The 23,233-nt window shown below is 43.1% G+C and overlaps 1 protein-coding gene across 2 annotated transcripts; it reads left to right on the top strand.

The window, feature by feature from the left end:
- Positions 1–1,973: 1,973 nt before the first annotated feature.
- On the top strand, positions 1,974–20,765 carry OXTR (oxytocin receptor). 2 transcript variants are annotated; one of them, XM_035106578.2, is made up of 3 exons: positions 1,974–2,330; positions 2,696–3,984; positions 16,303–20,765. In XM_035106578.2, the coding sequence occupies exons 2-3, from the start codon at positions 3,066–3,068 to the stop codon at positions 16,548–16,550; spliced, it is 1,167 nt and encodes a 388-aa protein (XP_034962469.1). In that variant the 5' UTR covers positions 1,974–2,330; positions 2,696–3,065; the 3' UTR covers positions 16,551–20,765. The 2 variants fall into 2 exon arrangements, with proteins under 2 accessions (XP_034962469.1, XP_060127356.1); XM_060271373.1 differs by lacking the exon at positions 1,974–2,330 and having other exon boundaries at positions 2,545–3,984.
- The last annotated feature ends 2,468 nt before the right edge of the window (positions 20,766–23,233 follow it).

Below are 23,233 nucleotides of genomic sequence, written 5' to 3'. Positions count from 1 at the left end.
TGACTCAGAGGAATTCACACAGTGTACCCAAACATGCACCCGAGATTCCTCTCACAGCACAGCTGTACCTCTCGCCCCCCCCCCCCCGCAAAAAGCTAAAAAAGCAGGCTTCTTAAACTCCATGGAGTTTAAAAAAACCTTTAGGGGATTTAGTGTGACAGCTGTTTAAGCAAACACTGTCACCAGGACTAGATTGGAGCAAAGGTTGTGAGGCAGATCACTCAATTTTGTGAGCTTTCTGACAAAGCCAGAAAAGTGTCACTCAGAGACATCGATTCGTTCAGGCATCCTTCAAGGCCTGTCCTCATACCTCTCACAGTTCAAATAATTGTATCTTGCCTCTGAGGAGATAATGTGTGAAGTGCCACACCTCTTTATCCTGGCTCTTGACACTTGATATGTATATTTGTGTTGTTGTTTAGTCGTGTCCGACTCTTCGTGACCCCATGGACCAGAGCACGCCAGGCACTCCTGTCTTCATGTATATTTGTAGGTTCCACCTTTTTCTGTGAATGTAAGGTTTTTTTTGGTTTTTTTTAAAAAAAACTTTTAAAACTGTGTTTTATTTGCTCTAAACTGCCCTTTGACCATAGCTGCCAAGTTTTCCCTTTTCTCGCGAGGAAGCCTATTCAGCATAAGGGAAAATCCCTGTAAAAAAGGGATAACTTAGCAGCTATGCCTTTGACCAGTGCTATTTTTCTAGGAAAAGAGGTGCCAGAACTCACTCACCTCCCATGTTCTCTTATAGTGGCAATGGTGTCTACCTAAGATGTGTCAGAACTGAGTTCCGGTGAGTTCCGGCTGAAAAAAAGCCCTGGCTGGGACCTTAGGGTTAAAGACAGGTAATTAATAATAATAACAATAGTAAAAGGTAAAGTTAAAGTGACCCCTGACTGTTAGGTCCAGTCGTGACTGACTCTGGGGTTGCGCGCTCATCTCGCATTATTGGCCGAGGGAGCCGGCGTATAGCTTCCAGGTCATGTGGCCAGCATGACAAAGCCGCTTCTGGCGAACCAGAGCAGCACACAGAAACGCCGTTTACCTTCCCACTGGAGCGGTACCTATTTATCTACTTGCATTTTGGCGTGCTTTCGAACTGCTAGGTTGGCAGGAGCTGGGACCGAGCAACCGAGCAACGGGAGCTCACCCCGTCGCAGGGATTCGAACCGCTTACCTTCTGATCAGCAAGCCCTAGGCATGGTGGTTTAACCCACAGCGCCACCTGGGTCCCCAATAACAATAGTAGTAGTACCATAATCACTTCCAGGTCTTTGGAAATGTAAAGTGTGGCTTTTGTTTATGTGATGAAGTTGATCTTCACCTGGAAGCTGCAGTCACTTATCTTCTCCTCAGATCTTTGCTCACTGTTTTCACACAGTGGTCCAGGGAAGTGCAAGAGCTTTGCCTCAGGCCAATGGAATTTTTAACTCCTCCATTTTGGGTGGGTGAGCAGCATGTCACCTCACTATCATCTTTTAAAAACACCCTTCAGTTTTGACAGCAATTTGTCCTTTGCCAGTAGGCAGAGTACAGTAGTCACTTCCAACAGCTGAGCAGATGAGCTTCATGAAAGGGCAGGAAATGGTCAATTATTATTGTGGTTTGTTTGCTTGTTATTGCTCTCAGGGAGAGGTGCTTATGACTATTTCTGCCTCAAGCACCAAAACAGCCCAGCGAGTCTTGGATATTATAGGTGTCAATTGGTGGTGTACCCATTTGCTGTTCTGCCTCAGGCAGCAAAACATCTTGGGCTGGTCTTGCATGCAGCAAGGGCACAGTAGGGATTTGTGTGGAGGGGTGTTAGCAAAAGGTAGTTGTCCCCCCCCAAAAAAAAATCTGGACTCATAGAACAGACTTTGCTGTTCTTTGGGTTCTGGCTTTGCATTTTTTCCCATGCCTTAAGACACAGCTGTGTGTAACTGTGCACATCTAAAACTAATTTGGAAAGCGGTCCTTGCTGAGCGAAATCTCAATCCTGTCTCTCCTGAGCTTTTTACTCCTTCACTGCAAACGAGAGCGAAGCGGTGGCCTATTCCGCCACCTAATGGAAAAACAGAACTCCGCAGTGTTTAGACAGTAGCAGTATATTTTGCCCATGAATGACTCTGAAGGGCTGACTGCAGCCTCCGCTCCTCCTCCCTCCACTCTGTCCTCCTGGATTCATTTGAGAGCAAACTTGTGGAGCAGCTGGATGTGTCACAGGGATTAAACACTCACCTGAAATCCTTGGATCATCTCATCTGGAGAAGGGTACCTGGAAATAATACATTTTAAATGGAGAAAAGAACTCTACAGCCAATGAGTTTCTAAAAGAAAGGAATGAGTTAAAGGTAAGAAACAGGATTTCTTTGCAAATGGGAAAGTCATGTTTAGCAAGAACAGATAATATCTGCAAGTGTCTAGTTTTTATTTATTTAGTCGCTCCCTTGATCTGCATGTGCTGTTATGTTGGAATAAACACTGCAGCTCTGTGGGACTCTGTGAACCAATGAGCCAATGGCTCATTGTTGCGTTAAAGTAAACTGGAGCAATCCATTGAAACAAACTGAAACGGTCCTGAGACTGAATGAGTGCCTTAGTAATACAGCAGCATTCTGGGAAGGGTCCAGCACTGAGAGGATGGCAGGGATGCAGGGTGGTGGTTCTGATTTCTAGTAAAAATACATTTCCTTGCTTTTTTCTGTGACTGCTGTAGGAGCCCAGGAGGAAGAGGGTCGAGTAATTTTGAAGGTAGCAGGAAGACAGAGCTGGCTGCGTGGACCTTTTCAGCCCCGGACTTCCCCCAGGGCAGGTAAGCCTGCAGAGAGGGGAAAGCCACTCACAACTCCTCTTCATGTGCAAACACTAGCGAATGACCCAAAGGGAGCGAAGTGGAGATATATCTATATCTATGAAAGAAAAGACCAAATGGGAGCAAAGGGGCGTTGCAGAAAAAGGAAAGCTCAACTGAAAGGCCTGGTCCCAAGGAAGGGAGAGCTGTGAAGGGGACACTGCAGCTCACAGAGAGAGGCTCCCACACCCTCAGCTCAATCTAGCAAAAGGCACTGGATGGGAAGCAGCCAGCCATGGATACTCTCTGCTTGTTCGCAAGTGACCCGTGGATGTACAACTGCTCCTTGAGCAATTCCAGCGTGGAGAACCAGACGTCCCAAAGCAACAGAACTCACGTGAAGCGGAATGAGAACGTTGCCAAGGTGGAGGTGGCCGTGCTCTGCCTCATCTTCTTCCTTGCCCTGACTGGAAACCTGTGCGTGCTGGCGGCTATCCACACGACCCGCCACAAGCACTCCCGCATGTACTTCTTCATGAAGCACCTGAGCATCGCTGACCTGGTGGTGGCCGTCTTCCAGGTTTTGCCTCAGCTCATCTGGGACATCACCTTCAGGTTCATTGGGCCAGATTACCTCTGCAAGTTGATCAAATACCTGCAGGTGGTGGGGATGTTTGCATCCACTTACATGCTCTTGCTGATGTCCCTGGATCGGTGCTTGGCCATCTGCCAGCCTTTGAGGTCCTTACGTAGGAGGTCGGACCGAATGTCTGTCCTCCTCACTTGGATGGTGTGCCTTCTGTTTAGCATCCCGCAACTCCAAATATTTTCCATGCAGGATGTGGATAATGGGGTGTTCGATTGCTGGGCAAATTTCATCCAACCCTGGGGACCTAAAGCTTACATCACCTGGATAACCTTGACTGTGTACGTTATCCCTGTGGTCATGCTGACCATCTGCTATGGGCTGATCAGCTTCAAGATTTGGCAGAATGTGAAGCTAAAGACCCTTCACGAGACCAATGTGAACTTGACCTCTAGGAATCCCCATGGAGGCACCCTCTCCAGGGTCAGCAGTGTCAAACTCATTTCCAAAGCCAAGATCCGGACTGTCAAAATGACCTTCATTATAGTCTTAGCTTTCATTATGTGCTGGACTCCTTTTTTCATTGTGCAGATGTGGATTGCGTGGGACGAACATGCTCCAAAAGAAGGTACAGTCTGCTCTCCTCCTTTCCCTGTCTATACAAGCTGTGTGCAATGAGTGTAGAGAATTGCCACCCAATAATTTCTTTTTAAAAAATACAGAGGTCTCTCAATTGAGCTCAAACCGGCTGATCTGCAGCGCAATGTGAAATAAGATATGCAAGAGGTATTTCAGCAACAATAAATCAATAAAATAAATCGAGACATTGTTAAGATGGCATGGCAAGAAGACCAGCTTGCTTACTTGCCAGAGTGGTGATGGGGTGGAGAAGGTTGAGATGTAACCCTGGGAGACCTTGGCTATTATTTATGTGACCTTGGGTATGTTATATGGTATCTCTCTCTCTCACTGCCTTGCCTGCCCAAATGGGGGACTTCGATGTTTTGAAAATGGGGAGCAGGATAGTAAGGCAAGTGAAGAAAGAATGAGCAGCAGGAAGGAGAAGAATGCATTTATAGATCTCTAATATATTATGGGCTTCTTTATTTGTTTGCTATTTATTTAACAAGGGTAAATGGTTTCCATAAAACAATATGAAATGTTCATAAGAAAATACTGTTATTCATAAGAAAATACTGATGAATTCACAAACTCTGGGTTCACCCTGAAGTGAGACCAAATGATAAAAAGAATTTTGTGAATTGTCAGTGTTGTCAGTGAATTGGCCAGGTTGTCAGTGACCGGCGAGTTTAAAGCTGAATGGAGGGCTGACAATGAGGTGTCTCCCACGCTGTGAACTGAGATGACCAGGTGTGTCTTCTTGAGCAATGACAAAATTACAGCAATTGGGTTCCTTTACTGAAACTAGTGGTTGCTCCAGTTTCCTTTTGCTTGTAAAAGCTACCTCTCACCTGCCCACAAAGGTTGGCGTAAGTGATCTCTTAGCATATAGATAGGATGTCAGTTACTGAATGTCTGTGACCCTTCCTCTCCAAATCTTAATTTGCCCCTCTGTGTCGGGGAGGAACTTTATGTACACAAAGCCTGGAGGTTCCAGGTTGTTCTCTGAAAACCACTGCCAAAAGCCAATGAGCACATTAGTGAGGGGGTCAGTGGACCTCACCCCGGGGGCTTGGTTCAGGATTAGAGCTATGAGGGGAGTCTCTCATTGCAATAGGAAACACTCACCTCTCTCTAAATGGGTTAAAGCTACCTTTCAGAATTCTTAGCCATGATTTATCCACCAGCAGCACACAGAAATACAACAACAACACTCTGTAGTAAAGCTACTGAAGGGTATCAACTACCACACATGGGTGCTCAATGTTTGATCAAGTGGCAACTTGTGTGTGTGAATGATTAAACCCCACAGACAAAACTCACATGTTGCCTCACATCACTTCAAATGCTGATGCTCCCATGTAAAGGCATGGGTTCAAGAGTCCCAGTGATCATACAGTGGGTCGAAAGCATATTCTGCTGCACAACCCGAACCCCTTAATGTGACATCAAGAACTGCTCCAAAGTCAAATAAAAAGTCAATGTCAGTTAGGAATGAAGGGTTTGGAGTTACCTAGAGCACGTAGTCGGACATTTCCAACTACGTGCTCTAGGTAACTCCAAACCCTTCATTCCTAACTCCAAGGCATTATATGCACCACCACCTTAAAAAAAAACACCCACCTATTAAAACTCAGGGTGGGGAACAATTTCCTTGCAAGTGAATATAGGCAAATGATTTAACACTAAGATTTGCTGGGGATGATGAGAGCTAGGTAAGACTGGATGCTAGTTAGCTGTCCCTCTCTGTACTAAGAGACCTGTAAGGTATCTTCCAGTTCTGTTATTTTAAGTTTTCATAACTGATGTCACTTGGACAGCCGAAATATCCTGTACACCTAGCTCCTGTGGTCTAAACTTGGTTTCTTAAGCCCAGAATCCCTTCTGTGTCTAGTCCATTCCTCTCCCCCCCCCCATTTTCTTCTTTTTCTTTTCAACAACAAGCATCACCAGGATACCGCAAGTGAACGGAGGAGTCTTGCTTAACACTTTCTCCTCTAATCATTTCCCCATTCAAATCTTTTCCCCAGTTGATTTTTCCTCCCTTGCGGGGGAGAAGATACTTTTGCTACTTCTTATTTGAACTGAGAGCCAGTGCGCGGCGGGTGACTAGAATGCTGGGTTTGGGTGTGAAAAACCCAGATTCATCCCTTAGCCCATGAAGCTTACTGAGAAAGGGACACTTTTGCCAAGAGACTTTCTCTTCGCCCAAAGCCTATTTAGGAGAAGAGCGTGATATGAATGCAATGAAATAAATATCAGTGCCTATGTCTGAGTACCAAGTATTGAAGCAAGATATTCTCTAGCCTTTCTTTCCTGCTACATACTTCTAGAACTAGAATTCAGGAAACAAGCACCTTCTGCTTGTTGTTATGCTGGAAGCCAAAACCCAATTTTGGGGCAAGTACCCTTTGGTGAAAGAACCCCAGCAGCAGGGCTTTAACATTGCAAAAGATGCAGTGAAGAAAAGTTTGGAAACATAGTCTGTAAAACATTTTCACAGGGTCCTGAATCACTACCAAAAGACACTGCTTTCTCCAACTGGCACAAGCCACTGCCCAGCCAAGACACAGACAGTCCTGGAGCAGTTGTTCAACCCAAGTACTTGCATAATGCAGACTATGTTTGTTGGGTGGGGCTTCTGTGACAATTATAGCTCCTTCAGATCAGCAAGGTCTATCCCCACAGCATGCCTTGTCATGATTGGGGAGATCCGAGTCCTTACCTGTATGCCTGAGGAAACGAGCACCAGATTGCTACAACCTGTTAATACCTGTTAATACTTTCAGGGAACCAAATGCTTCTTGTAAATAGCAAGAAATGTTTCCAATATCTGGTCTGTTTCTTTCCAGCATCACAGGAAGACTGAAAGGTTTTTGTCAGGCTGTCTGAAATGATTATCATTAATTGTGCATACCCTGCTAAGTGAACCAGAGGGACCGTTGTCTTATTCTTTACCAAGAGCATTGTTTGAAAACTTTTTTCACTAGCAAAAGCAGAAATTGACAACCACAACTTTATCTGCAAAAGGTGACAGAGCATAAAAAGCATGGACTAGAGAGGAAACAGTAGGTGGCAACGAGGAGTGAGAATTGAGGAGTGCGGAGAAACCACTTATCTCTCACCAGAGATAACAGTAAAAAGAAAAGTGTGGAACAAATTCAATTGGGAAAAGGAGTGATAAAAGGAATTAAACACCCCCTGGTATTATATGTCACCTTTTGAGCAATGTTGCTTCCCCCACCCCCATGAAGTTTCCTTATCTCTGATAAGGTGTTTTGTTAGCCAAGAATTCTAACAGAGTCCTAAGCTAAACGTTTCCTTGAAATGCTTTACCAATTATTCCAAAAGTTAACAAGGGTCCAGGGCAAGGAAAATGGGGTCTCTTCATCTTGTGGTTGGCCTCATACAGGGAACAAATCAAGGGCAATGAACTGCTCACTTTTGTCATCCTTAAGGTCCATGAAGGACCAATGCCACTTTCAGAAGAGTTATTTCAAAACAATGAGCCGAGGCATCACTGTGTGCTTGCACAAAATATATTGGAATGAGCGGATGGCAACCTAGATACTTCGTTTGGTCCTGAGTGGCAGCCTGCTGTTCTAGCTGGTTCCCTCTAGAACTGAAAGAGGGGATAGGTTCATAAATCTGGGGCTGGTTCACGCATGCGCCAACTTGTTTACTCACCATCTGATGACTCGCAGCTGTAGGTCAAGGCAAGAGTTTGCTCCCGTGACAGTTTTATGAAGGATACTAGTGTTCAATCCTGATCTTTCCTAATCTGGTAACCATGCTTGTCTCCATTACACAGTTTAGTGAGAGCCAAGACACCCATGGAGAATTTTGCTGCTTAGAACCAGATGCTGACAGACACTTTATGATCTGTCATTTCATCTATAACCTAAAAGGAGAGAGACGTTAACAATATGTACTGCACTCGGGAGCCTTTGGAACTTTCACAAAACTTAATTGCTCATTAGGCTTTCCTGATGAGTATTCTTTAGCAGTTCCTATTCTGTTGAAAACTGATGATGAGTAAAAGCCACATTTGTGGCTTATTTTTAGGTGCTTTCCTAGAATCTGGACCACAAAAAATATAGATGGCTTGGTTGCATAGCTGCCAAGTTTTCACTTTTCTCGCGAGGAAGCCTATTCAGCATAAGGGAAAATCCCTGTAAAAAAGGGATAACTTGGCAGCTATGCTTGGTTGGTGCACTGGGGGGGGGACCCAAAAACTGAAGCAATGTAACAATAACAATAACAATAAAATACTTACATACAATTTCTAGGATCAACTGATACTACCTACAACTTTTGTGTGTTTTAGAGGATATAGAATTTACTCATTCAGGAAAAGTATCCAAGAAGATGATCACCTAAAGAATAACTTAGCTTTTAGGGGCTACATGCCCTGGACCAAACACTGGATACATAATACTACCAAATTCTATTGGCAATTTACCTAGTGAAACTGCCTAAAATTAGCTTTGGGGGACTATCTGCTCTTTACTTCGCTAAAGACACGTGTGCTTTGTTTAGTGTCGATCCAAGTGACTGCTGGCATTTGCATTTTCAAGGGGAAATGATTTAAAGTAGGGAAACAACCACTATTGTTTCTTTGTCCTGGTAGTCGTAGTTGCATCTTGAAATCTGTTTTGTGCCTAGCACGATCTAATATAATTAAGACACACAGAGTTATTTTTTTTTACAGACTACGGAGTCTGGGGATTTTACATCATGCCCAGCTTTCTCCCCCGTGCCCCCCACCCTCCCCATCTCTGCTTGCTTGCAGTTTTCTTAACTGTTAGTCTTCCATCCTGAAAAAGAGTTCCAGAAAACTTGAAAGCTTGCACACTGCTTTGTGACATTTGACTTGGTCCTGATAAAGGTATTACTCTACTATGGCTTTCGAATGTTCATCTAGAGATGTGTTGTGCTGTGATATTATGTGGTGGTGGTGGTTTGTTCCTTCAGTGCATCCAAACGACCCACCCACGTTGTGTGCAGAGTAAGCTGAGGTGACATGTTGTTGATGCTGTATTTTCCCTGTACTTGCAAATATCGTTCAAGCCATTAACTGGAATTCCAAAGGCTGTGTTTCTATTTATTTTTTTGCAAGAGGGGAGGATATTTCGACAGGCAATGGTTATAAGAATGTGTTTATTTGTGAATGGGTGGCATGGACAACCCCACTGCCCACTGTGTTCCTCTCCAGCGTGGATGCTGGATCGGGGCCCTGGTCAGCGGGGCTTGCTGTTGGAAAATGGCTGAGAGGTAAATCTATAGCCAGGGAAGACATGCCTCTTTCTCCTCCCAGATAGGACAGATAAATAACAACTGGGGAGAGATACAACTATTGCCGGTGAGGCTTTAGAGTTCCTTACAGCTGAGGAGAGGGCAGGGGAGAGGAACATCAATGAGCCTGACTAGAGTTCCAGGGAAGCAAAAAAACCCAGTAGAGTGAATGTGATCAATTCTGGCCATTGCCATTATATGAGAATAAGGGAGGTTTTCATGAGAAGTTCTGGCACCTCTTTTTCTAGAAAAATAGTACTGTGAACAACCCAGGGGTTGTGGCTATTTGTGCTCTGGAAGAGAGGGGTTGGGGGCATGGACCCTGCCATATGGAAGCCCAACACAGTCGATAGCTATTGTTTTGCTTTCTATTGCAAGTTTGCAAGCTGATCCGTTATAATTACCAGTACTTAATCCATATTACAAGAACATGAATGATTCAAGGGATTAGCCCAGAGAGGCAAAACGGTCAAGAAAAAAGATCCCCAAAATTGCCATCTGAACTGTGAAGTAAATCCCACAGATTTTCCAGTAAGTCACATGGCACACAGTGACATTTTCAACAGAGACAACAAGATTAGGATCACACAATAACTTTCATTACAGCGCTTGTCAGAGGCTAATATGCATTCAGTTGGAAAGGTGTATGCAAAGTGCAAAAGCTAACAATCCACCAAGCGAAGCACTCTGATTAACAGAGGCATGGCTGGGTCAGGTGTTTGGAATACAAAAACCCATTTGAGAGAGCAGCACGATGAAAAGTTTCCTAATGAGCAAAATGTTTATCTTCCAGTCTCCATATGTAGAGCTGTAAAGAGCTTTTCTGGGCAGAGTTGTTGTGCCCCTATATTAACAAATGTGCGTCAGAAGTCTTGATACCTTTTCACCCTGTGCTCTTTCAAACATAATAGCTTTTTGTCTAAACATTTTTAGATTGCCTTTTTTGTTTGTTTTTCACCATGTACAGTAATCTAAAAGACGCTGTAGCCTGCAATAACCTTTGACCCAACCTCACACATACATGTGGGTATCTGTATACATCACAGACACAATGTGGATAGCCAAGCTCATCCTGCTATCCAGAGAATGATTAGGACATGGTTAGACCCCAAGCTATGTCAAATTTTTAAAAAACAAATAAATAAATAAAAATGTAGTATCCCAACAGAAAGAACAATGAAAATAGAACCCTCAGGGTCCCTTCCAACTCTACAATTCTATGATTCTATGACATACCGTAATAAACATTTATATTTACATATGTACTGGTTCACATGCAAGGATGTAATTAAAAGCTAACAATCTAACTAAAACATGTATCTTTCAATAAGTCTATTTGCACATGAAGTACCTTTAAATGAAAAAAGCTTGTGGATATCTTAGCCTATATGAAAACTTAATGTACAGCCACACAGAAAAAATTGCACACACAGTTTAAAGGTAAAGGTAAAGGGACCCCTGACCATTAGGTCCAGTCACGGATGACTCTGGGGTTGCGGCGCTCATCTCGCTTTACTGGCCGAGGGAGCTTCCGGGTCATGTGGCAGCATGACCAAGCCGCTTCTGGTGAACCAGAACAGCACACAGAACACTGTTTACCTTCCCGCTGGAGCGGTACCTATTTATCTACTTGCACTTTGATGTGCTTTCGAACTGCTAGGTGGGCAGGAGCAGGGACCAAGCAACAGGAGCTCACCCCGTCACTGATCGGCAAGCCCAAGGCTCTGTGGTTTAACCCACAGCGCCACCCGCATCCACGCGCACACAGTTTATCAGTTACTTAATAGAAGAGACAACACAACTGTGTGTGGCCTGCTTTAGTCAAACCTTTGTTGTTACTAAAAACCACAGTTTTCCTCTGTATTCCTCCACCCCCACTTTGCTCAAACTTCTGCTGCTGTTAAAACAGCCACTCCCCCCCTTTCATTGTATTTCCTTTCTCACTGTACTGAAACTTTTCTGTTTTCCATTCGTCAGCTACCTCATGTGAGAGAGATAAAGAATGCAGAAGCCTCAAATATTACATAGTACTATACTCAAACCTCTGCCATTGTTTAAAACCCCCATTTTCCTCTCAGTTCATTCCTTCCCCTGCTTTATTGAAACATCAGCTGTTGTTTTAAACCACCACTTTCCCCCTCTCAGTGCTCATCCCTTCTTGCTCTAATGCCATGGCCACTGCTGTTGCGCAAGCTGCCTCCTCTTTTGCTCCCCCCCTCCTGCCCTGACTTCATGCAAATCCAGGATTGTGATGCAGCACAACAAATCTTTTAATTGGGGCTGCATAATGACAGTCTTGCACTTTATTTATATATAAAGACACCTAACCTACTACATTTACTATAAAACCTATGTAAACCTTTGTAAAAGGAGCTTGCCGGATATGAATCTTGCCTTGGACCCATAACATTGTGTTTGTCAGGATATTGTGCTATTTTTCTTAGTTACACAACTCATATTGGATAAATTAGATATTATTGCAAGTCTAATGAAAATGCATGAGCAGTCTCTGACCATTTGTAGTGGACCAAGCAACAAGGGGAATGAAAACCCTTCCTCTTATGGGTCACTGTTATATTAATATGCATCTATCTAAGTTAATTCCAGAATTGGGATGTTCCAATGTCAGACTCTTGCCATAGCCAGGCGTGCTCTGGTCCATGGGGTCACGAAGAGTCGGACACGACTAAACGACTAAGCAACAACAATGTCAGACTCATGTGACTAAGAAGAGGCAGGACTACCGGTATATATATGACTTTTAGTGAATGGAGTTGCCAGGGGCAGAAGAAATAAGCCTGTTTCTTTTCTCCCATGTGAAAGTAGAGATTGCATTCACACTCATTGGCAAAGATAAAGGACAGCACCTGAAGAAACCTGCCTTTCATCCATGCTGCTAGGTGACTCAATCTTCACTTAAAGGGGTTTTGTGTGTGTGTGTGTGTGTGTGTGTGTGTGTGTGTGTGTGTGTGAGAGAGAGAGAGAGAGAGAGAGAGAGAGAGAGAGAGAGAGAGAGAGAGGTGTACATGTGAATTGCATTGCACAGGCCCAGATACTCAGAGATCCCTGTAATATGCAAGTCCTCTGTTCACACGAACATATACTACCCATTGCATTTTGCTAGCAATAGCTAAAACCATTGTTTGCTTTATGATTTATTACACTTCAAAGGCAAGACCCCACATGAGCTCAACATACTGCTTTCTTGGCAGATACAGGGCAGCTGAATATGAATATGGGTCACTTTTAAAAACAAAACATTTTAAAGCAAGCAGGACCATGGCCCTGGCATGCCTAGCTGTTGTAAGGGTATGCCTGAGGCAATCAGTTAGGATATAAAACGGCAGCACTAGAAGGGTAAGCAAACACAACCCATCTGGCTTAGCCTCCTGTCCAAACAAGATGGCCATTTGCTTGGCAGCCTCTCACAGATCACCCTGCAGAATCCAAAGCACAGTGCTGCTACTGACAAAGATTCAGTTGGGGCAAATGAATGGGCAGCCTCCACTCCAGGGCATTGTGCCTGGAGTCAAAAGTGAGCAGAGTGCTTGCAGGCTTCCCGTAGGCATCTGCAGAGCTGGCCCAAGACATTTTGGCACCTGAGGTGAACCGCAAAATGGTGTCGCCTGCTACCCAGGAAGAGTGGGTGACTGAAGATCTACATTGGGAGCAAAGGAGGGAATCAAATCAACCTTACCTGACAGTTGAAGTGGGAATCAAAGGCCATCGCAGGGGGGGGAAAGGACCCACTCTGAATCAAGCCAGGCATGTGCAGACCCCAGGAGACCCCAGAGGCAGCCCTCACCATTTCCTCCCTGGCGGTGGGAGAAGAACAGCAGTGCCTCCTATTCACCAAGAGGCTACTGTAGAGGCAGCATTGGCAGGTCTGGCCTCTAGGGTCACACTGCAGCCATTGCTGCCACCATGGCACTTCCTTGGAAGCTGGATCCTGCTGCCAAATATAGTCATTATTACCCACACTTTAACCAAGCGTATGCATTTTAGTAAACAACATTTGGTTGGAGAACTGTATTGCAAAATTCAGATAAGTGCAAATTTTGACAGAAAGCTGCGCCTCGGTTTGCATATTGTTTCAGAAAGTGCAAATTGGGTTGACTTGTCTCACCTTGCTTCATGGGTTGGCTGGTCCTGGGCATCTGGTTGACCACCGTGAGAACAGGATGATGGACTAGATTGGTCATTGGACTGATCCAGCTGTTCAGTGTTGCAACTTATGCTGCCTTTTGATGTGTGTGTGTATTATATAAACAACATTCCCTGTGATTTTTAAATACTTTGTCATGTTGGGAATAGGTGGCTGTGGTGCACGATGGGCCTTCGTGTAATTATCTTGTGGTTCACAAGATAAAATTGCAATATAAAAAACACAAAATACAGAATCAAAATATAAACAGAAACAGCCAAACAACCTCCCCCAAACCCATAAAAACAGGTAAAAAGAGTTTTAATTTTGTAAAAAAGATTAAAAACACAATTTAAAAGCAGTTTAAAAGAACGTTGGGCAGCAGCAGCCCTAGGCCTGGTGAAGAGAGGTAGGAGCAGGGCCCTCAGACTCTCAGCAGTCTGAGAATTGACATTGATCTCAATGTCCCCAGTTATGCTTTTTGAGTAAGACTGGACTCTGCCAAATTAGACCTCACAGAAAGTGCAACTTATTCATGAGCTGCCAAAATGTCTGGTAATTTTAAAGAGTAGTTAACGAATGCGAAAGTTCCTCCAGCCTTTTCCATTTTTCCATCTAGCATGCAAAGGGAGTGATTCTAACAGGCCTTATTTCCTTGAACATTAAACCGTTGAAAGCAATCATATTGTAATTACTTTTCAGCAACACTTTTACAGCAGCACAAACAAAATAATAGGCCACAAATCCTATGAGACAGTACAAACACAGTTTGGGCTTTGTAGTAAAAGTTTATTATGATTAGTGCAGTCTCAAAACCTGACCTCCAATTTCCTGAAAGCAAAGAATAGGGCAATGATGGGGAGGCTTCATTTTACTTTGCACAGAATGCTCTCTTGGTGGCTCCTCAGTTATTAACAGTTATTTTCACTACTATAACTCACATTTTACCCTAGTATATGCATTTTTGTAAACATTATTTGGTTGGAGAACCGTATCACAAAATCCAGGTAACTGCGAATTTTGAAAGAAAGTTGTGCTTTTGTTCTCACATCATTTCAGGGAGTGCAAATTGGATTGACTTGCCTTAAATGCAAACTGAATTGAATTCCACCCCTCCACCCCACCCCTAGTTCAAAGCAAATCAGATTTTGGAGTTGCTTTTATAGTCCAACTGTTAGCATCTGAAAAAGATTTGAGCTTTCTGCTGAGTGAAACGGAGAAATCCATGCCTAAAAATTGTTAGGTTTCTATTCCTCTCACTGTGCAGGTCACATGCCCGTGCAAAGATTGTTGGAATCACAGGAGCGGATGTTTGCTGTATTCTGTTTTCGTTTGTATTTCTTCCTTCTTTGGGGTTCTCTCAGCCAGAGGAGACATGTTTTCTTTTGTTCTGCCTTACGCTTAATAAAGTAGCTTTTAGTACACAACCTCAGCCTGGCTCCGTCTGAGTTTTATCTCTGCTGGACTCTGAATATGTGCTCAGTGTCTCCAAGACATGAGTCGTAATAAATCGTTGGGAAGGGCTGTCAAAACTCCCTGTATGCTGCACGCTGATGGGAGAGGAGAGACGGGCCGGATTAATTCCCGCATTATGCCTGTGGATCGTTCCTGCCCCCGGCTGACCCTACAAAAATGACATGGTAACTGGCTGCTTTTTCTCTCAGTAGTAGCAATGGATTTTTCTACTTTCTAATTTTTGGAATCAGGCAGCATCTTTAGTGAGGGGGACTTAATAATAATAATAATAATAATAATAATAATAATAATAATAATAATAAATTTTTATTTATACCCCGCCCTCCCCAGTCAAAAACCGGGCTCAGGGCGGCTGAGACCAACAGAATTACAATAAAACATAAAAACAATTAATTAAAATACAGATTAAAATACAGTATTAAAATTTAAAGTGCAGCCTCATTTCAAGTAGGCCTCCACGCGACCTGGAACCACCTGCAATCAGGTCTCATGAAAACTTTGGTGTTCACAGCTTTAGGCATAGATGACATCTCCTTGAATCCCTTTGCCCTGTATGTGGAGATGCAGTGGGAGGGAGGACTCAGTGCACACAATGTAGGGGTTGGGGTGCAGCCTCACTTCCCCTTTGTGTGTTGATTTAACATGGAGCACCTGGGCAGGATTTTAGTGAGTGATAGTTTCTTGCTCTTTCAATGTATGTATGTATGTATGTATGTATGTATGTATGTATGTATGTATGTATGTATGTACAGTCATACCTCGGTTTAAGTACACTTCGGTTTGAGTACTTTCAGTTTAAGTACTCCGCGGACCTGTCTGGAACGGATTAATCCACTTTCCATTACTTTCAATGGGAAAGTTAGCTTCAGGTTAAGTACGGACTTCCAGAACCAATTACACTCATACTTCGGGTTAAGTTTGCTTCAGGTTGAGTACTCCACAGACCCGTATGGAACAGATTAATCCACTTTCCATTACTTTCAATGGGAAAGTTCACTTCAGGTTAAGTATGCTTCAGGTTAAGTACAGACTTCCGGAACCAATTGTGTACTTAAACCGAGGTACCACTGTATGTCAAAAAATTGCCATCTGAGTTGCATCTGCTGGTACTGCCAAATGGTAAGGTCGGTTTACCTCTTATCAATTTCTACACAGTTCTGGTCACTCACCCAGGATCATGTCATATTTTCTTGCTTTCCACCTCTGTTAATGTCATTGAAAGTACTGTAGGACATGCTGGGCTGAAGGAGGGCCAAAGCTGGGCATTTATAACACTTTCAAATTTGTTTCTGACCCTCCTGGCATGGTGGTGGGAATATGTGCCCTTCCCCCCCAGCAAATCGTGCTGTAGCTAAAACTTTACAGAATTGCCCACTGTTTGTTTACCTGTGGTGCCTTTCTCCCCTACAGAAGTGGCGTTCATCATCACCACCCTCCTAGCAAGTCTGAACAGCTGCTGTAACCCCTGGATCTACATGCTTTTCACAGGCCATCTTTTCCATGACCTCTTGCATCGCTTCCTCTGCTGCTCCTCTCGGTACTTAAAATCTCGGCAAGGATGTGACCTGAGCGTTAGCAAGAAAAGCAACTCCTCCACCTTCGTCCTGAGCCTCAAAAGCTCCAGTCAGAGGAGCTTCACTCAGCCGTCCACAGCGTGAGGAGGAGAACTGTGCCTCCAAGAACTGTGCCACAACGAGATGGGCAGACTGGCCTTAGCGTGTACATACTTAAAAATATGAAATAGAGGTATACAGGAGTGTTTGGATGTAAATACATATATACATATATATAATATATTACATAAAATATATTAAAATGTGTGTATGATGTGCAGGGTACTCATTATTTAAGGAGCAGGATAGCAGAAAGACAGCTATAGTCTAAGTAGTAGTTCACAGAACGGATAACTCAAGGTTCCAGTGCTGTGTTTTTAAAAGACACAATGGACTCCACAAGTCATTGAAGCCATAAGGCAACATCTGCCCACAGGTACAAAGTGGAGGACAGCTCCTATTTGAACACTATTAGAGCATGGATCAGATAGAAGTGGAGGCGTTTTAGGAGACAAACTACACTTGCAATAGAATAACTATCTCCCTGCCCCATATTAACTTTTCAGGCCAGGGAGTGAGATCAAATGTGGAAATGCCCACCACAAAATGAACTTTCAGATAGAGATGGGTTGAAATGCTCCATGCCATTTATTCATGCCCCCAAAGAGCAGTTTGGCCCATTGCATTTCAATGTTAATGTGCATCTTTTTTATTTATTTTTAAAAATTATCCATGCAGAATTAAGACCTTTTTTGATTTGGTGGTCTGAGCAAGCTCACCTTTATTATTATTATTATTATTATTATTATTATTATTATTATTATTTTAAAAAAATTAAAGACAAATAATTGCCACTTGGAGAAGCTTGAAACCAAATGACTACTGGAAGTGATAGGGGCATGATAACATCCCATTGCTCACAGAGACTTCTAAAAAAATAATAACTGCAGCAAAATAAAAACAAAATGACTATCCCCAGGATTTGTAGTGGAGACACATTTCACCAGCTGCCGGCACTGTCTCATAACTAAATGCCATTGGCATGCCGACAATCACAGACTGCAAGATATTGACTACCAAGATATCGAATATTATTTATTTTGCATTTATATATATATACCACTTAATGCCAAAAAGGGAGGGGGGAGCTTCTAAGCAGTTCACACAGTTTAAAAGCAAGTTATACAAACTGTTAAAATATAAATATTCATAATTAAAATACACAGTTAAGAACAGGACACTCAGGTTAAGAAATCAACATAAACTGATGCATCTTCAAAAGCTGTTAGAATGCCAATGCAGACGGGGCCTCTTACATTTAAGCAGAGAATTAATTCTTCAACACCAGTGCTACTAGTGAAAAAGCTTACCACCGCAATCCCACAAACTGATGGTCATCAGACTGTGACCAGGCTAACCAGGTTCCATTTTTTAAAAAAATCTTAATGCCCTTGCCAGGCAGTGGAAGGGAAATCTGGGTAAATCTGTTCCCGAGTTGTTGGGGATTTTATATGTAAATAGCCCTGGCTTGGTGGCTAACAGGCAGCCAGTGCAGGTTCTACAGTACAGGTATGATATGTATCTGGTGAGGGCCACCACTCACTGTGTGGATCATGGCCTTCTGCAGTAGCCACAGACTCCATACCAGCCATAAGAGAAGCCCTACACTGTGTACATTGCAATAGTCTAAACATGAGGTTTCCAATGCATGAATCACATTAGCCAAAGTATCTTTGCCCACCCAAGAAAAGATAACCAACACTGATTGGTAGGTGGTTTTTGCCCCCTGGGATTCCATGGACAACAATGGTTCCAAGAACTGTTTACCAGTTCTTTCAGAGTGAGTACAGCCTCATCTAGAACAGTCAAAGTCCTCAATTCTAGGAGCTGGGAGCTACACACCTGCAGTGTGATATAGTGGTTAAGAGCGGTAGACTTATAATCTGGGGAACCGGGTTCGCGTCCCTGCTCCTCCACATGCAGCTGCTGGGTGACCTTGGGCTAGTCACACTTCTCTGAAGTCTCTCAGCCCCACTCACCTCACAGAGTGTTTGTTGTGGGGGAGGAAGGAAAAGGAGAATGTTAGCCGCTTTGAGACTTTGAGACTCCTTTGGGTAGTGATAAAGTGGGATATCAAATCCAAGCTCTTCTTGTTCTTCTTCTTAACAGAGCTCAGGTTCAGTTTATTCACCCTCATCCAGCCCACCACTGCATACAGGCACTGGTTCAGCTGCTCCACTGCCTCTCCCGACTCAGATTTAATTGAACAATAGAGTTGGCCGGCACACTGATGGCACTGAGCCCAGTTCTCCTTATGACTGTTCCAAGCAGCTTCCTATAGATGTTAAATAGCTTTTTGGGATAACATAGTGCCTTGCAGCACCCCACAAATGAATTGCCAGGGTGATAGGCACATAGTGCCCCAATGCAATTCTTTGAGACCAGCCCTGTAAGTAGAAGCAAAACCACTACAGAACAGAGCCTCCAATCACAAACTCGCAGAGAAAGTTCATGAGGATACCATGGTCAGTGTGGTATCAAAAGCCACTGAGAGATCCTACAGAAGCCACAAACATGGTTGCACTTCCTCTGTCCCTCCCCCAGAGAAGGTAAAATATAACTGGATGCCCAAAACAGCATTCAGAGAATATTCAAAGAATATTTGAGCATCCATCAAAACTGCAAAGGAGGATTTTCCACCCAAACTGGATTCACTTCTAGAGATTCTCCACTTGCAGTCCTGTAGTATCCATATCACATGTTTCCACTGCTTGCATCCATTTAGTTCTGCCACTTTAAGGCAAAGAGTATTTTACATTATAATTCTAAGCCATCTACTCAGATATAAATCCCACTGTGTTTAATGGGGCTTGCTCCCTAGTTTTAGGATTGCATCTTTAGTGGCTGGGGATAAATCTGAGGATATCTTAATTGTTGTTTTTAATCTGCATTTCAGCAGCTTTTCATTTTTGCATTGTAAATGAGCCTAAAGGATGGGATAGGATAGACATTTTAAAATTAAATCATGTTAATAGCAACAAGCCTAATTATCTTGTCTGAAAGGAGAACCCCAGCAATGCTTCAAAACAGATGTGAACACTGGCGGGCTGGCTGGCTGGCTGGCTCCAAAGTACTGCAGCTTTGGGTTATCAAATCAGTAGGATTGATTCAGACATTTTTCTTTTAACCTTTTAACCTTTCTCTTGGTGAATGGAAATCTGTATGAATATTGCATAAGGTCTGAGCCTATAAGTGCTCATTCGCTTAACGAAATGCATTGGATAGATTGGCAAGAAATTCCCTGTCTTTTTCAGAGCTGCATCAATGTGAGAATACTACTACAATCAGTCAGGAAAATCATCGGTGTCATTCAGGAGTAATTCCACTGAATACCATTAATAGCAGTAACCATTTGCAGGCCTAGTCTTACATACTGATGCTTTTTTAAAAAAAATTATAAGTATCTTGAGAATCCTTATTAAATGTGGAAGTTGGTCCATGGATTTCAGTGGGAGATCTTAAAGCAATTCAAGATCTTAAACATTTGCAAAATTAAAGCTATGGGCTGGATACTGACAACCATGAGCAGCAAGCCACAGAAAGAAGCTAGCAGAAGGGGTCTTTTTCATTCATTCATTCATTCATTCATTCATTCATTCATTCATTCCTCTCTTCTGCTGCTGGCCTGAAAAGTGACTCCTGACATCTGGGGAACCTTTCTGAATGGCATGGGATGGAGCAAGAAAGAGGACTGGCCAAAATCAGGCATAGGCACCTGGAGTGGAGCTCCGCCCCATTCCATGCTGTTCAGGAAGGTCCTCCTACTGCTCCCTATAAGGGGGGGGGTGAGAAAGAAAAGGGGCAGTTTGTGGAGTTCCTTCCTGACAGCAGTTCTCAGGATCCATCTCAGGATCCATCCAACACATTGTTCTAAAAAGCTTTACTTAAGGTCGATGCTTGTTTCATTGTAGATAAATTTGATAAATATCATGTGGCTATAACTTCATTGCTGTGTAACTCATGCAAGTACTTTAAAGAGAAATAGATTTTATGTAAATATCTGGTTGTGTTCTTTAATTTGAAACATGGCAAATAAAAGAAATGGATGGAAACCCAAGAAAAAAACAAACTGCAAAGCATATGTAAATATAAAACCATAATGCACCAAGCATACATTATGCCATGCCTTATTAAACAAGCACTCATTTTTGTATTTATTGAAACAGTCATATGCTTATGGTCTTTTTATTTTCCCACGAAGATTTCCAAGGTAAAATGATAGTCCTTTGACTATGGTAGGGGCAGGGGAGAGCAGTGAAGAAATGGGATGGCGGGCAAATGGGGCAGGAGTTATTGGCTCAGTTGTTTTAGACTTTTTTAAAACGATAGGATCTCAATGTATTTAGTTCTGTTTTACAGAGCCTGGAAATCACCGTGGAAGCCAAGTTACAACCAACATTGAAAAATGTTGCTCATTTGACTTGAGATTGAGGCTGGACCAAATAACAAGAACCAAGTGACAGCAGTGACTCCTAACTCTGTGGCCTAAGGGTTGGTTGTAGGATTAAAGGCCCCCATTCCATAGTTCTACAAATGCTGCTGTTGCTGTGCACTCCTCTGTCATAGTTCCTCATAAAAGTCAATGGACACCAGAGAGGTTAAAACAATAAAGCTACTTACTGGACAGAGCTCAGAGGGTTAGAGCTTGAAAAAAGTGGAATTTGCTACCAAGGAGTGTGGCGGAGTCTCCTTCTTTGGAGGTCTTTAAGCAGAGGCTTGACAGGCATATGTCAAGAATGCTTTTCCTGCTTGACAGGGAGTTGGACTGGATGGCCCTTGTGGTCTCTTCCAACTCTATGATTCTAAAAGTAATGACAATGTAGTCCAGCACTGTCAGAGAAGGAAAGGAGATGGAGATGAATAGGAAGGATAACATAGGGAAGTTCTGACAGCCAGAGGAATACTCCATTTGCCTCCGTAAACTACCAGAATGCCTGGACCTTTCACCTGCTGTCATATATACTGTTACTGCTACTACAACTGTCATCAGTTTTAACAGCCACTTGGTTTAGATGCCAGGTTGCTGTCACAACCATAACTGCTCTTCATAACTTGTTCTCCTGGAAACACAGTGGTTTATGAGCTCCATTTTCAGGCCAACGGGCCTATTTTGCTTCCTCCAAGCAACCAGTCTCCTCACCGAATGGCTACTACCAATTAACTTAAGGGGGGGGGACAGGATTCCCACCCCCACCCCTACACCATTGTTCCTCCTTCCATGCCACAAACACAATCTCCAAACTAAACAAGAAGGCCCTTTATCAATGAATCTCCACAACTGGAAACACACTGAACAAAAAATATGGGCAAGCATAATTTAGGCCTGTGTAAGATGCGAAGAAGTTTTATGTGTGTGTTGAGGTTGGTGGTGTATGGTGTGTGTGAGGGGAGTATAAAGAGAAACATTTAGTCATGTGAGCCCTCAACTCCAGTGTATTGTCTATGTTTATCACCTCTGGAAAGACTAAGCATAGTCTAAAACTGGAAAATGTTCTCTCTCTTTTTTGCAAATGGGTCAAGTACTACAGGGCACAACTGAGTGTGTGTGTGATGAAGTTACTTTGCATTTAATTTTCATCTGCTTACCCTGTTGCCTCTCGGCATTTTTATCCCACAGCACCAGGTGTCTCCCGAAAAGTGTGCGTCGGCATCAAGCATAACCACAAATAGTAAACAGGGCCTCTGAAATTCAAAGTGTGCTCTCTCCACCCCCTGCTTATCTGAGGATGGAGTCCCAGATGTTGTTTATGCTCATTTTTCAGGATTCATGTTAATGAGCATGAAGATAGTTAGATGCATTTCCTTGCCAGTTGGTCGGAGCAGAATGATCACAGATTAATTAGCATTTAGCATGCTGCAACCATGGTTTATTCAGTGTTTAGTTACATTCTCAATACCTTCACTCCCAAGGCAGTTGTGTTGCCGTCCTCCTAGGTGAGGGGAAGGTGAGTGGAGTGGTTTTTAACAAACCTGCAGAGACCAGGTAAGCATACTTCCTACGTCATCTGACAAAGAGTTTGGGTTCTGCATTATTGGTCAGGTATCCGGAACAGTACGTTGCTTCCCATAGGGTAGCAATGGAGGGATAGAATGGGCAGATTTGTGACAGGTATAAGCCCTTTTCAGGTATTATTGCTCTAAAAGGAGAACATAACTGCAGGGATGCACATTCAGTCCTGCACAAATTCTCCAACCTCTGGAGCAATTAAATTAAACTTTGGCTGTGGTGAGCCTTGTGTATCAGTGGAAGCTCCATGTGCTATTTATTGAGAGCCCAGACTTCTCAAATTGCACACAGAGTCTCCACAATATTCCACACTAACATTTCCTCAATGTTGTAACTGTACCATTGGCAAGTAATGGCATAAAAATATACCGTCCTAAGATGCATTGGGCTCCTGTCCCATGGACCTGCCGCTTGGCTATTTGTAACCTGTGCGTTGCCAGCTTCTCTGGTCTTAAACAGTTAACATTAGGAAGCTGAATGGAAACAATGGGGAAGAAAAATACATAGGAGAAAACGAGCAAAACCACTTTCCATAACATGTTTCTTTTAGAAAGCAGCACATACTGAGATAAGGTACAGTGAGCAATTGAAATTGCATTCTTCTGCATGGAAATGGGCCATTTCCATTCAGCTTTGAGTAGTGCTTAGCTAGCGTTTTCATTTGCATCCAAGTCCTCATATCATCTTCCATTACATTTTTGTTTTAAATGAAAAGAAACCA

This window comes from Zootoca vivipara, chromosome 2, assembly GCF_963506605.1.
Source record: "Zootoca vivipara chromosome 2, rZooViv1.1, whole genome shotgun sequence".
Classification (NCBI taxonomy): Eukaryota; Metazoa; Chordata; class Lepidosauria; order Squamata; family Lacertidae; genus Zootoca; species Zootoca vivipara.
The sequence above is the reverse complement of the archived record's forward strand: the minus strand, read 5'-3'. Positions and strand labels throughout refer to the sequence as shown.